General features: G+C 37.3%; 1 protein-coding gene and 1 long non-coding RNA gene across 2 annotated transcripts; both read right to left on the bottom strand.

Annotated features, from left to right (window-relative positions):
• Window positions 1–700: 700 nt before the first annotated feature.
• Window positions 701–8,391, bottom strand: LOC124375694 (pancreatic secretory granule membrane major glycoprotein GP2-like). Its single transcript, XM_046834236.1, has 11 exons — window positions 8,377–8,391; window positions 8,159–8,182; window positions 7,217–7,228; window positions 5,091–5,210; window positions 4,805–4,989; window positions 4,406–4,566; window positions 4,046–4,291; window positions 3,724–3,886; window positions 3,251–3,346; window positions 1,450–1,559; window positions 701–1,140 (listed from the first exon to the last, which is right to left on the bottom strand). The coding sequence occupies exons 5-10, from the start codon at window positions 4,976–4,978 to the stop codon at window positions 1,512–1,514; spliced, it is 888 nt and encodes a 295-aa protein (XP_046690192.1). The 5' UTR covers window positions 4,979–4,989; window positions 5,091–5,210; window positions 7,217–7,228; window positions 8,159–8,182; window positions 8,377–8,391; the 3' UTR covers window positions 701–1,140; window positions 1,450–1,511.
• A 628-nt stretch (window positions 8,392–9,019) lies between these two features.
• On the bottom strand, window positions 9,020–12,547 carry LOC124375695. The gene is made up of 3 exons (XR_006923717.1): window positions 12,525–12,547; window positions 12,095–12,118; window positions 9,020–9,124 (listed from the first exon to the last, which is right to left on the bottom strand). It is a non-coding gene; the product is annotated as an uncharacterized LOC124375695 (long non-coding RNA).
• Between the last annotated feature and the right edge of the window lie 1,468 nt (window positions 12,548–14,015).

A 14,015-nucleotide genomic window follows, 5' to 3' on the forward strand; every position in this document is an offset into this window, starting at 1 on the left:
AAAGCCGGGAAGGACCCGAGGCGGAGCGACCACCCCTGCGGAGAGCTGGAACGGGACAGCAACCCCAGCAGGGACCTGGAATGGAGCACACCCCAACGCGGGGGCCAGGAACGGAGTGAAGCCCTAGGCGAAGACTGGAGGCGGAGAGACGCCACCGGATACTTGGAGCGGAACGACGCCCTCGGTGGAGACTGGAGGCAGAGAGACGAACCCCACGGAGACCTGGAGCGGAGCGACGCCCTTAGTGGAGACAGGAAGCAGAGAGACGCCCAATGCGGAGGTCTGGAGCGGAGCGACGCCCTTGGCAGAGACTGGAGACGGAGCGACGTCCACCACGGAGGCACCAAGCGGAACGACGCCCACAGCGGAGACCGAGGACGGTGGTCTGAAGCTGAGACGGCCACCATGGAAACCTCGACCGGCGCGGCGGCCCTGGCAACCAGAGACTTCGCCTTCGGAGGAGCGCGGGGGTGAGACGTAGCCTTCGGAGGAGCTCACAGGCCTTATGTTGCTCCCCGTATGCGGGACGTCGTTTGCAGGGGAGCTTAGGTCTGTGGGGCGGCCCATAGCGGCGTCTGGAACGGCGACATCAAGTTTGGGTGGCTCTTGCACGGACCTGAGGTTGTCAGAGGGTCCTTGGACCGCGATGGAGCTCTTCACAGAGCCCTCACCCACTGCTGCACCCTCGGAGAGGTCCAGCCAAGCGTTGGTGCCTCCACCACGACCTGGGCTGGTGTCTTCAATCTCTGAGGGCCTTGGGACCGCCAGGCCTCCCCTACAGGCACCTGGGGCTCAATTTATACAATTGAAATAAAAATTTTTGGTACAAACCATTGAGGCAGTCACATGACAACTGAAAGCATTTTGTCCGGCCGATAAACACCGGTGGAAACCAAAGTGCGTTTTATTGAAGTAGAACGGCAAAGAGCAGATAAAGATATCGACTTGGCCAAGTACTCAGTGTGGTAATTGAGGATATGGGCTATAGGTGTCGTACCAGGAAAGTCACTAGAACCCGGGAAGTCCTTTAGGAAGGTCCGGATTGTGGATCTGTAGAGTGCCAGGAAAAAGGCTAGATCCACAGGGTTTGCGAGAACGTAAAGTCCTGGGAAGAGTCCTTGGGTGTTCTGCCAGCATTATCTGTGAGAACGGACACAGGTTAAAAGGAGAGAGACCTTAAGTTATTAGTATTAGTATTACTTATTAGTATTGCTATAGTATTGTTGTTTGTCAATTGCATAGTGACACTAATTACAGGGAAAAAAGGGAACAGGAAACAATGCTACAATGATGACTTTTAAAGAGAAAACTTTATTGAGACAGTAGAAGAATACAGGACATGGAAAATATATTTTACCCTCATTGTTAACTAAATGTTAAATCACAGAGAGGATGCAACACTTTAAATAATAATTATAAAGAATTCAGAATCCAGAAATTAATTAATACCTAAATCAAAAGCAGTATAATCATTGCTCGTAATGTTGACACTCATAGAATCATCTTGGTGTTCAGGTAATCCATGAAGGGAAGTTTTCATTCCTCTTGAGCCTAAAAGCCTGTAAACAGCACAAAAAAAGAGCAGAGAGCAGAAGTTTTTATTTATTTATTTATTTATTTTTATTAATTAGTGATGTGACAGTAAACTAAAAACTGCACTTTTTTAGTAAACTAAAACTGGTCATTGCTGTCAGAGCTATATGAATAAACTTTTAATTATACAGTAGTTTAAAGAAAATTCATACAGTATGTACAACATTACAGTGACATTATTCCCTGTGAATTTCTTTAGCTTAGGACACATTATGCCTTGGAAAATAAAATAAATTAGGTCCAACTTTATTGAGCTGTATATACACACATTATAACCCTCATTATCAACTTCCAGATTAAACACCAGGCTAATTGCCCAACCTGATTTCAATTGTAGTGGTTATGATTACTTCGGAATAAGACCAGCTGTTTCTTGTAGATTCCACTATTAGTAGTTAATAGTACTGCAAAGAATTCTCCATGGTTGGGAAAATGATTTTAAAAGGCCACTGGGATAAAGCAACCTGTCACCTACAGAAGTTCTCTGATGACTCTGCCATCGTCGGTCTGATCACGGATGATGATGTCAGGGAGTACAGAGGACTTACACAGAACTTTGTGGACTGTTGCCAACAGAGCTGCCCCCAGATAAATTCGGGGAAAACCAAAGAACTGGTGGTGGCTTTCCGTAGGCACAAACAAACTTTATCACCAGTGAACATTCAGGGAAAGGACATTGTGAGAGTGGACTCTTACAAATACCTGGGTGTTCACCTAAACAACAAACTGGACTGGACAGACAACAGGCAATTTAAAAGAAAGGGTAGAGCAGACTCTTTCTGCTGAGGAGACTAAGGTCTTTTTGTATTTGTATTTATACATTGTACTGTGTATATACTGTATATTATAGTATGCGTATATTCTTTTTTATATATTTGCATTTATTTTTATTAATGCATGGGACGAATAAAGGTATATCTTATCTTATCTTAAAAGGCACAAGTTAGTAAAATGGCTTTTTTACAAAGGTTTTTCTTATCCATCTAAAGATCATTAAGAATAAGTGTGGTGGTATAACAAACACAGTGGACAGAACAAGCTGGCCATCCAAACTGGATGATTGAGCAGTGAGGGAACGGATCATAGAAGCTACCAAGAGGCCTAAGGCAACTTTGAATAGCGTCCTAGGCTTTATGGTTTTGGCTGGACGGCCTGTGTGACAGTTATGTTACAAATTTTACCTTCTATGCAGGGTGGCAGGAAAGAAATCTTTCCTGAAAAAGTGCCAAACTCAGTCTTATTTTTGCTATGCATCTGGCAAAAGGTTCTATGGTATGAAAAGACCTTTCTGAATTTCAAGCGCTCTGTTCGGCAAAATGCAAACACAGCACACCACCCAAAACACACCATACCTATAGCGAAACAGCAGGGACTAGGGACAATTGTTCAGGATTAAAGAGAAAACCCAAATTCTTAAATAAAATCTGCTTTCCTCTGCTAGGCAGCTTAAGATGGGAAGGATGGGAAAGACCTTCCAATATGACAATGGTCCTAAACATACCCCCAGAAGATCAATTTAATGTCTTAAGTATAGAAAGGTGAATATCCTTGACTGGACAAATAAGTGCCCTGACTCAAATCCGCTAGAAAATCTCACAATTTGATATTCTAGATTTAAAGAAAATTTTAATGAAAACGTGTATTTCTTTGTTTTTACCTTTGTGGACCAGATAAAAGGCCCAATGGAGATGGAGGCACTATCATGGATGTTTGTAGATCTGCCTGGACGGCCGTGATTTCTAGCGGGACACACCTGTACAAAACACACAAAAAAGAGATTATTTTATTCTTTGTTCCCAAACAGTTTTATTTATATTACATTGTAATAAGCAAATGGATGAATTGGCCTGTGCTTGTCTTCAGCACTGTTTACTGATTAATGCTTTAGGATCACTATAATTTGAATAAGCTGCTTCCAGTTACCAGCCACATAGAGCCCTCTTCCCCTGTTTTATTAGTGGAAAAACAATAGCGCTTTCTGTGAGTGTGAGTGTGTGTGTGTGTGTGTGTGTGTGTGTGTGTGTGTGTGAAATGAAGGTATTATTAGATGAGTGCTAATGCAGTTACTATTAGACACCTCACCTCTTATCTTACATACAAAGCTGCCTGTTCATCAAGCTCTTAACTCACCACTGCACAGTTCTGATCTTTCAGCAGGCATAGGTGAATGCTGCAGTGAAGGAAGACCTTGGGTTCATCTTCATGAAACAAAAACATCTTGAAAGAAAATCGTCCAGTTGTGGATAAACCATTCTTGAGAACCTTGACTGTGCGGTCTTTTGGATTAGAACACCTGAAAATATTTAATTTACCAGTTGGTTTTATTGGTTTCATTCATGTGTAAAAGATATCAAACATTGCATGCTGAGTAGCTTCCCCTACTTAATTCTACTAGAACCACAGGCAGCTTAAGATAAGCTTTTAAGGTATCTATAGGAAAAGAGTTACTTACCTTTGAGTAATCAGGTCCCAGTAGACAGGATAGTGCTTCTCATTTACAGGTGTGGCCCAACATGTATCCATCACCAGGGCAATCTGACGACTGTCCACTCCTTGAACAGAGACTTCTATGTAGATTGATTCGCCCACCATTATATTTACACTGCCAGTGTAAGGGTGAGAGAAGCCAGCATCCATATAGGGAATCATTGTGACCTGGTACATGCCCACTCCATCTGGAATATGCCTGTTAACAATGCTTTAAGAAAGTACAACCACAGATTAATAGAAATGTGTATACAAGTTTGGTGTTAATGCATGTGTTATACTCTAATGCCTTACATAAAGGTTTATTATTCAACAGAACTCCTACCTCTGAATAGGGTTGAGCTCTGTGTCCATGCTTAATGTCTTATTGAGCTGATACACACAGGAGAAGGAAAGTTCCATTCTTTTCTTCCTGTGAATAATGCCCCCTGCTGTGTCCAGCTCCCCTAGGATTCGGTTCTCATAGATGATATGGGTGCCATTGGCCTGTCAATATGGTTGAACGTTAAAGTTAAATTCATGTTTTAAACATCTCTGACTTCTTGATTTACAAATGTATTATTATAAAATAAATATATAAAATATATATAAATAAAATTTATAAAAAACTTTTTAAAATAATTTTCCTATAAACTTTCCCTTTCACTCTCACAGATACTCTTCTATCACAACAGATAATGTCTAAATTTAAACCAATCCCAATTGCTTTGACAGCTGGGTGTACCGTGAGATGTGTGCCACAGATGTGGTTATCATTATCAAAGTGGAAAACCAGTCTGTCATTTTGGACTGTTCCTCTGCAGCTGGGGTCATTTAAGTGAAGTTTATTATCAGGAAATCCAGCTTCAAACAGCTGACAGCGGGACAGAGACATGGTGCCGGAGCTGCCATCACACATTTCAGTGGCATCTGATGGAAGAAAAAGCAGTTGGTCAGGAATGGTTTTGTGGGAATTAAAGCATTAATCATAGTGTTTGGTCCACAGCAGTAATGTTTTAGAAAATCTGTACCGTAATAATCAGGGTTTGGTCTGGGATGGTCCACAATACAGAAGCAGCCATGAGTGCCATTTTTCTCCCCACAATATTCATTCTCACTACAGTTCAGAGACTCGCAGATTTGTGGAGTCACTAATTAAAGGAGAAATAAATGATAATCTTTTTATTCTTTTTCCAAATGGCTTAAAGCAGTATTATAAAATGTTATTGCTCATAGTACACATGGTCTAGACCAGGGGTGGGCAAACTTTTTGACTCACGGGCCACAATGGGTTCTAAAATTTGACAGAGGGCCAGGATACACACACACACACACACACACACACACACACACACGTATGTATATATATATATATATTTTTTTCCTTTTTAATTACATTAGAGATTTGGCCTGCGACATGAATATGCTTGGCTCATTGTACAAATTGCTTTCCAAATGCATTAATTAAATCAATAATTAAATTTATAAAAATTTAGTTAAATAAACAGCAGAAAAACACAAATGTTTCATCAAGTGCCAAAACATCAACAACTTGTTGATCTTTTTTTTTTTTTTTTGCCATTGCATCAATAAACACAGCATAAAAACTCAAGTTCAGTTTCAGGAGGAACAGTGTTGAGTGTTGTCGAACTCCTTGTTTTGCCAGTTCATCAAAGTCTGGAGTAAGTTTTGTTGTGGCAATTCTCAGGATAGATCCGAGGTGTTGGTCAGTTAACCTGGATCTGTGAGGGGCTTTGATCGGACCTCAGTAAAAAAATATTTTGTTGTCCACTCCGTATTAAACACTCGGCACTCACTATCCACTTTTCTTTGATAAGCTCATTTTTGCAGAAGGGCTCATTAAAGAGGAGAAGAGAGTAATACACATGAACAAGGTCAATGTAGATGAAGTGCACCATATTTTGGGGAAACGTGGGTATTACAGGGGAAAGTTAAATTAAACAAGGTTTACCTGCATGGGCGTAAATTTCATTTAACAGTAGGGGGGACAATAAATATAAAATTTCTCATGATCAATTTTTGAAGGGGACACAAATAATAGTCAAATTGTACTTATAAAGACACAGTGTCCCCACAGTGAAAAACTTTGCTTTTATCATTTTTTTATCAAGTTTTTCTCAGGTTCAATAACAAAGCAAAACAAGGAAATTAAAAAAAGTTTACATTTTTATTTAAAATTAATTAAGACACTTAAGAACAGAATAGAAATTGATTATACAAAAAAAAAAAAAATGAGCACAGTGCTCATTTAATAAATGCACAGATAAACAATATGCTAACTGTGTGTTAATGTTAAATTAACATTATACCAATTCATCCCAAATAAAACACTACATGGAAAACGGCTTTGGTGTGTTAGTGTCAGTGCACTATGCTACAAGCTATTGTAAACAAGCTAACGTTCACTAGATAAGTGATATTTTAATCGCTAATAGAGCAGATTCATGGAAAATTACATCCGAAATCAGCATTTTTGCCGCAACAAATTTATGAATGAGTCTGCATCAACTACATTAAAAAGAATTGCTTTATTTAAAGTGAATAAAATACACTAGTTAATGGAGTTGAACATTAATTGAGTCGCAGACACACACCTGACTCGTGTGTGTAGAGTAGGTGAGATGAACTGGAAAAGCAGGCAGTGGGTCAAACCACTGTGAGGAAGGGAAGGGGGAACTCAACTGTTTCTCTTGTGGGTTTTTTTCTACTTACACAATTATGTAGGTATGCATACATTTATTTTTCACAATAGAGAGTGCGATATTATTTTAATATTTTTTTTGGGTAAAAAAAATGTTTACCTGTACCTATTTTAATATAATTTGGTCACGTTCGGCGGGCCGGATTAATAAATGTGTGGCCCGCGTGCCGTAGTTTGCCCATGTCTGGTCTAGACATATACAGAATTTCAAACTAATGTGAACTGAGTAAAATAATCCTAATAGTTTATGATGATTGACAAAGAGAATCGAATTAAAAAGTTCTCTCAAATAGCCACCTACAAATTGCAAATAATTGTAAAACTTGAAGGTTTTGTCCATAGGAATGAAGATTATAACTAGAATAACTCAAATATATAGTTACCCAAAAAATTCCATACACACTGAAAATGAAACGTGAATTAAAATTGTTTTACCTGTTGGTGGCTCTGTGGGTGGTTCGGCAATTAAGATCAAATTGTTAATTTAAACATAGAAAAAATGGGAAAACCAATTTATTAAAAAGCATCAGTAAATGTAGGTTTTGTCCATATGATTCAAGATAACAACTAGAATATTTTAAATACAAGGCTCCCAAAACATGTATTACACATTGGCAAATAAAAAAAACCCATAGGGTCATGGAGTCCCTAAATAAAGGAAAAATGTATAATTTTTTTTTTTCTTCAAATGGGTTAAAACATTATGCTAAAATGTTATTGCTTATAGTACACATGGTCTAGACATATACAGAATTTCAAACATGAAGTTCAAATCCATTCCACCATCATTTACTTATTATTTATACTTGATATACCTGCTGTTTTTGCACCTTTGACTCTTACACTATTTACATGGTGTCTTTTGCACCTCTTTATTGCTGCTGTTTTTTTTTGCACTGCATTGTGTCTGTTTATATCCCAGTTATAGTTTTTACAGTTCTCCTCGCCCAGTACTGTATAATCAAAGTAAACAGTATGTTTACTGGTCGGCGCTATCTTGGGTTTTGTGTCTTGTCTTGTGTTGTCTGTCTGCACTGTCTGTCTGTACTGTTTGCACTAGGTTGCACTCGATGCACTTTACGTAGCTTGTGATATGATGTAGCTCTATGTTGTTTAGTGTAGCACCAGGGTTCCGGAGGAACATTGTCTTGTTTTTACCGTGTACCACTGTGTATAGTAGAAATGACAATAAAAGCCCCTTGACTTGACTTGACAAATTAACATAACTAAAAGAATCTTGATTGTTTATGATGATTTCAACCAGAAAATAGATATAGACATAGGATTTAGCAAACAATAAAAAGAAATCCAATTTAAATGTTCTCCCGAATAATAGCCTACACACTGCAAATTAAATGTGAATTTAAATGATTTTACCTGTAGGTGGTTCTGTAGGTGGTTCTGCAATAAATAAAATTTTTTGTTAAAACTTAGAACAATTGAGAAAAGCAATTTAGCAAAAAGCTTCAGTAAATGAAGGTTTTGTCCATAGGATTCAAGATTGTAACTAGAATAACTCAGATGTATACAGTACTATAGTTAGCCATAAAATCACATACACATTGAAAATGAAACATGAATTAAAATGGTTTTACCTGTTGGTGGTTCTGTAGGTGGTTCTGCAATAAAGAACATATTTCTTTTTAAACATAGAACAATTGGGAAAATCAATTTAGCAAAAAGCTTCAGTAAATGAAGGTTTTGTCAGTAGGATTCAAGATAACAGCTGGATAAACCTCGATACATGGTTCCCAAAAAAATCTTCTTCACAATATAAATTTAAACTGAAATAAAACGGTTTACCTGTTGGTGGCTCTGTGGGTGGTTCTGCAATAAAGAACATATTTTAGAATAAAAACATTTTACACATATTTAAACATAGAAGATGTAGGATTTGGAACTGCAGCTAAGCAAAGAGATTCATTAAATGAAAGTTTTGTCCATAGAATTTTAGATTATAACTAGAATAACTAATATATATATATATATATATATATATATATATATATATATATATATATATATATATATATATATATATTAGTTCACCAAATAATCTCATACACATTGAAAATTTAAACTGAATTAAAATGGTTTTACCTGTTGGTGGCTCTGTGGGTGGTTCTGCAATAAAAAACATTTTACACATATTTAAACATAGAAGATGTTAGATTTGGAACTTCAGCTAAGCAAAGAGCTTCAGTAAAATCAGGTTTTGTCCAAATGAATTAAGCTGTCAACTAGAATACTCATATACATTGTTCCAAAAAAAAAATGTCCTACACCTTGCAAAGTAAAACTGAATTAAAATGGTTTCACCTGTTGGTGGCTCTGTGGGTGGTTCTGCAATGAATAACATTATTTTTGTATTTAGACATAGAAGATATAGCTTTTGGAAAAGCAACTTAGCAAAGAACATAAGTAAATGCAGGTTGTATCCATAGGATTCCAGATAATAACCAGACTAGTTCAAATATATGGTTTCCAAAAAACATAGATGTAGAATTTTTAAATTCTGCAATGCAAAAATGCAATTTAGCAAAAAGCTTCATTAAATGAAAGTTTTGTCCATAGGATTCAAGATTATGACTAGAATAATTCATATATATATATATATATATATATATATATATATATATATATATATATATATATATATATATATATATATGAATTATTCTAGTCTGCTGACTTGGAGATCTCCACCCAGAATTGCTTCGTCTATGCTGGCATAAACGACCTCAGGCAAAGGCAGAAGGAGATCCTGAAGTGACTCTTGGTTGAAATGTTACAAAGCACATTTACCTACAATGAGGATCATGGTTCAGAACTGCTTCCCGCATACCAAGGAGGAATTGAGAGGTTCAGTAGACTTTTTTTGCTTTAAATATATGCTACAGTTTATTTAGCCGCTAACTGTAGCATATATTTAAAGCAAAAAAAGGCTACTGAACCTCTCAATTCCTCCTTGGTATGCGGCTAAATTTAACTGTAGCATATATTTAAAGCAAAAAAAGTTGCATACAGGTTTTACCTGTTGGTGGCTCGGCAATAAAGAACATATTTTTTATTTAATTTTAGAACATATAGAATTGGGCAAAACTATTTAGCAAGTAGCTTCATTAAATGCAGGGTTTGCCAATAGGAGTCAAGATAACAATTAGAATATTTTAAATACATCGTTCCCAAAAAATCTCCTACAAATTGCCATTTAAAAAACCCATAGGATCATGGACTCCCTTAATAAAGGAAAATATATTATCATTTATTTTATTTTTTAAATGGCTTAAAGCGTAATGACACAATGTTATTGCTCATATTACCCATGGTCTAGACATAGACAGAATTTCAAACATAAAGTTCAAAGTGAACTAACTAAAAGAATACTGATTGTTTATATTGATTGCACACAGAGAATCTATATAGATATAGGATTAGCAAACAATAAAAAAGCAATCCAATTAAAATATTCTCTCAAATATTCTCCTGCACATTGCAAAATAAAACTGAATTAAAAAGGTTTTACCTGTTGGTGGCTCTGTGGGTGGTTCTGCATGTAAACAAAGAAGATGTAGATTTTGGAAAAGCAAATTAGCAAGGAGCTTCAGTAAATAAAAGTTTTTTGCATAGGATTGGAGATTATAACTAGAATAACTCAAATATATAGTTACCCAAAAAATCCCATAACACATTGAAAATGAAACATGAATAAAAAGGGTTTTACCTGTTGGTGGCTCTGTGGGTGGTTCTGCAATAAAAAAACATATGTTTGCATTTAAACATAGAACATGTAGAATTTGAAAAAACTATTTAGCAAGAAGCTTCAGTACATCTAGGTTTTGTCCAAACTGCAGGATTCAACATTACAACTAGAATAACTCTCTTACATTGTTTCCAAAAAATCTCCGACACACTGCAAATTAAATGTGAATCAAAATGATTTTACCTGTAGGTGGTTCTGTTGGTGGTTCTGCAATAAATTAAATTTTTTGTTTAAACGTAGAACAATTGAGAAAAGCAATTTAGCAAAAAGCTTCAGTAAATGAAGGTTTTGTCCATAGGATTCAAGATTGTAACTAGAATAACTCAGATATATACAGTACTATAGTTAGCCATAACACATTGAAAATGAAACATGAATTAAAAGGGTTTTACCTGTTGGTGGCTCTGTGGGTGGTTCTGCAATAAAGAAAACCTTTTGCATTTAAACATAGAACTTGTAGAATTTAGAAAAACAATTTAGCGAGGAGCTTCAGAACAACTAGGTTTCAAAGAATCTCCTACACATTGCAAATTAAATGTAAATTAAAATGGTTTTACCTGTTGGTGGCTCTGTGGGTGGTTCTGCAATAAAGAAAACCTTTTGCATTTAAACATAGAACTTGTAGAATTTAGAAAAACAATTTAGCGAGGAGCTTCAGAACAACTAGGTTTCAAAGAATCTCCTACACATTGCAAATTAAATGTAAATTAAAATGGTTTTACCTGTTGGTGGTTCTGCAATAAAGAACATATTTTACACATATTTAAACATAGAAGATGTAGGATTTGAAACAGAAGCTAAGCAAAGAGCATCAGTAAATGAAAGTTTTGTCAATAGTATTTCAAGATTATAACTAGAATAATTCATATATATATATATATATATATATATATATATATATATATATATATATATATATATATATAAAATGTGTGTGTGTGTGTGTGTGTGTGTGTGTGTGTGTGTGTGTGTATATATATATATATATATATATATATATATATATATATATATATATATATATATAATTTATATTAGTTCACCAAATAATCTCGTACACATTGAAAATTAAAAGTGAAATGAAATGGTTTTACCTGTTGGTGGCTCTGTGGGTGGTTCTGCAATAAAGAACAAATTTTTTTATTTAAACCTCGAAGATGTAGATTTGGGTAAAGCAATTTGGCGAATAGCTTCGTCAAACGAAGGTTTTGTCCAGAGTTTTCAAGATGATAACTGGATAATCTTAGATAGATGGTTCCCAAAAAAATCTCCTACACTTATTAAAGGTTCAAATAAATTATAATCTTTTTTTGTTTGTTTTAATGGCTTAAAGCATAATGATAAAATATTACTGCTTATAATACACATGGTCTAGACATATACAGAATTTCAAACTAAAGTGAACTAACTAAAAGAATCCTACTTGGTTATGATTGTCACAGAGAATAGAAATAGATATAGAATTTAGCATACAAAAAATAATCCAAATAAAATGTTTTCTTAAAGTTACCTACACATAGCCAAGTAAAACTGAATTAAAATGGTTTTACCTGTTGGTGGCTCTGTGGGTGGTTCTGCAATAAAGAACAAATTTTTGCATTTAAACATAGAACTTGTAGAATTTCGAAAAACAATTTAGCGAAGAGCTTCAGTACATCTAGGTTTTGTCCAAACTGCAGGATTCAAAATTACAACTAGAATAACTCTCTTACATTGTTTCCAAGAAATCTCCTACACCCTGCAAATTAAATGTGATTCAAAATGATTTTACCTGTAGGTGGTTCTGTTGGTGGTTCTGCAATAAATAAAATTTTTTGTTTAAACGTAGAACAATTGGGAAAAGCAATTTAGCAAGGAGCTTCAGTAAATGAAGGTTTTGTCCATAGGATTCAAGATTGTAACTAGAATAACTCAGATATATACAGTACTATAGTTAGCCATAACACATTGAAAATGAAACATGAATTAAAAGGGTTTTACCTGTTGGTGGCTCTGTGGGTGGTTCAGAACAACTAGGTTTCAAAAAATCTTCTACACATTGCAAATTGAATGTAAATTAAAATGGTTTTACCTGTTGGTGGTTCTGTGGGTGGTTCTGCAATAAAGAACATATTTTACACATATTTAAACATAGAAGATGTAGGATTTGAAACAGAAGCTAAGCAAAGAGCATCAGTAAATGAAAGTTTTGTCAATATTATTTCAAGATTATAACTAGAATAATTCATATATATATATATATATATATATATATATTGTGAAGGTGGCATCACGTCCCAGGCAAGCGCTCCGAACACGACAACCAGGGGGGTGCTGGATGGACAGCGCCATATCAGCACCCGTGTTGTGGAAAGCTGCAGAGCACATGGCAGCGGGGCGGAGTGGCATAACGAGGCACGGCTGAAAGCTCATGACGAGAACGCTACCTCCCCATGCTCATCAAGGAGAAGGGGGGATATAAAAGGATCCACTAAGGAGCACAAAGGGGGAAATGGTCGGCTTCCAACTAACGAAAGATTTGTCTCCCTTTTCTTTCTTGACAGGAAGCAGCGACAGCGGCGAGAGCAGCGCGAGCTACAGCTGCGAATACGCCGATTCTCTTCCGACGACTGTGTAAAGACCTCTACGTGCCGAGGACACCGAGCACCCACTCGCACAGACAGGTTTGGGTCTCAGCTTTCCTCGGACAGGCCGTGGCCACGAACAACACCCATTTGGGGCGGCGCTACATCGGAAGCTCCAGCGGGCACGGCATTAAGGACTAATTCGCAGTTCCATATAAAATTTTACTCCTTCTTTTCTCTGGCACTCCTGTAAAACCATAAATGAAGAAATCTTGTGATTTTTCCTTTGACATTCAGCTCTCTGGTGTGTGTGTTCATCCCAGCACGCGAGCGAGGTGCTACATTGGTGGAGAAAGCGGGTCTTTGAACACGGAAACGGGAAATCCCCGCACTGGCCAGGCCCTCAGTCATAGCCAGGGGGATCAAAAGAGTGGGAACTATACCAGTTGCATGTGTGCACGGAGACGTGCATGAGGTGCCCACCGTCAGAGTCCGTGTGGCGAACGGTGAAGGTGAGTGGCCGCTTGTAATTGGTTTGGTTCCTAATCTACCTGTGCCCCTACTCTTGGGCAGGGACTGGCCGGGGTTCCAGAGACAGCAGGCGATCGCTCGCAGGATGTCGAGACGTGGTGGGGACCGGAAACTGCTGCGTAGGTCGGGGAAACAGGCCCATACGGCACTGATGGCTCACGAGCAAGAAACGCAGGACACTGGTGCAGAGGGTGAGTCTGGCGTTAATGGTGATAATCCTCTTTTCAATGTGTGTCACCAGGCCTCCCGTGCAGGCAACTTCGGGCGGGAACAAAGGGAAGACGACCGCATTAAGTATTGCTGGAACCAAGTGGTACAGGTGGGGGGTACTAATGGCCAGCCGCTGCCCCACTCATACTTCATGGTGAAAAATGGG

The sequence above is a fragment of the Silurus meridionalis genome, chromosome 22 (genome assembly GCF_014805685.1).
Source record: "Silurus meridionalis isolate SWU-2019-XX chromosome 22, ASM1480568v1, whole genome shotgun sequence".
Classification (NCBI taxonomy): domain Eukaryota; kingdom Metazoa; phylum Chordata; class Actinopteri; order Siluriformes; family Siluridae; genus Silurus; species Silurus meridionalis.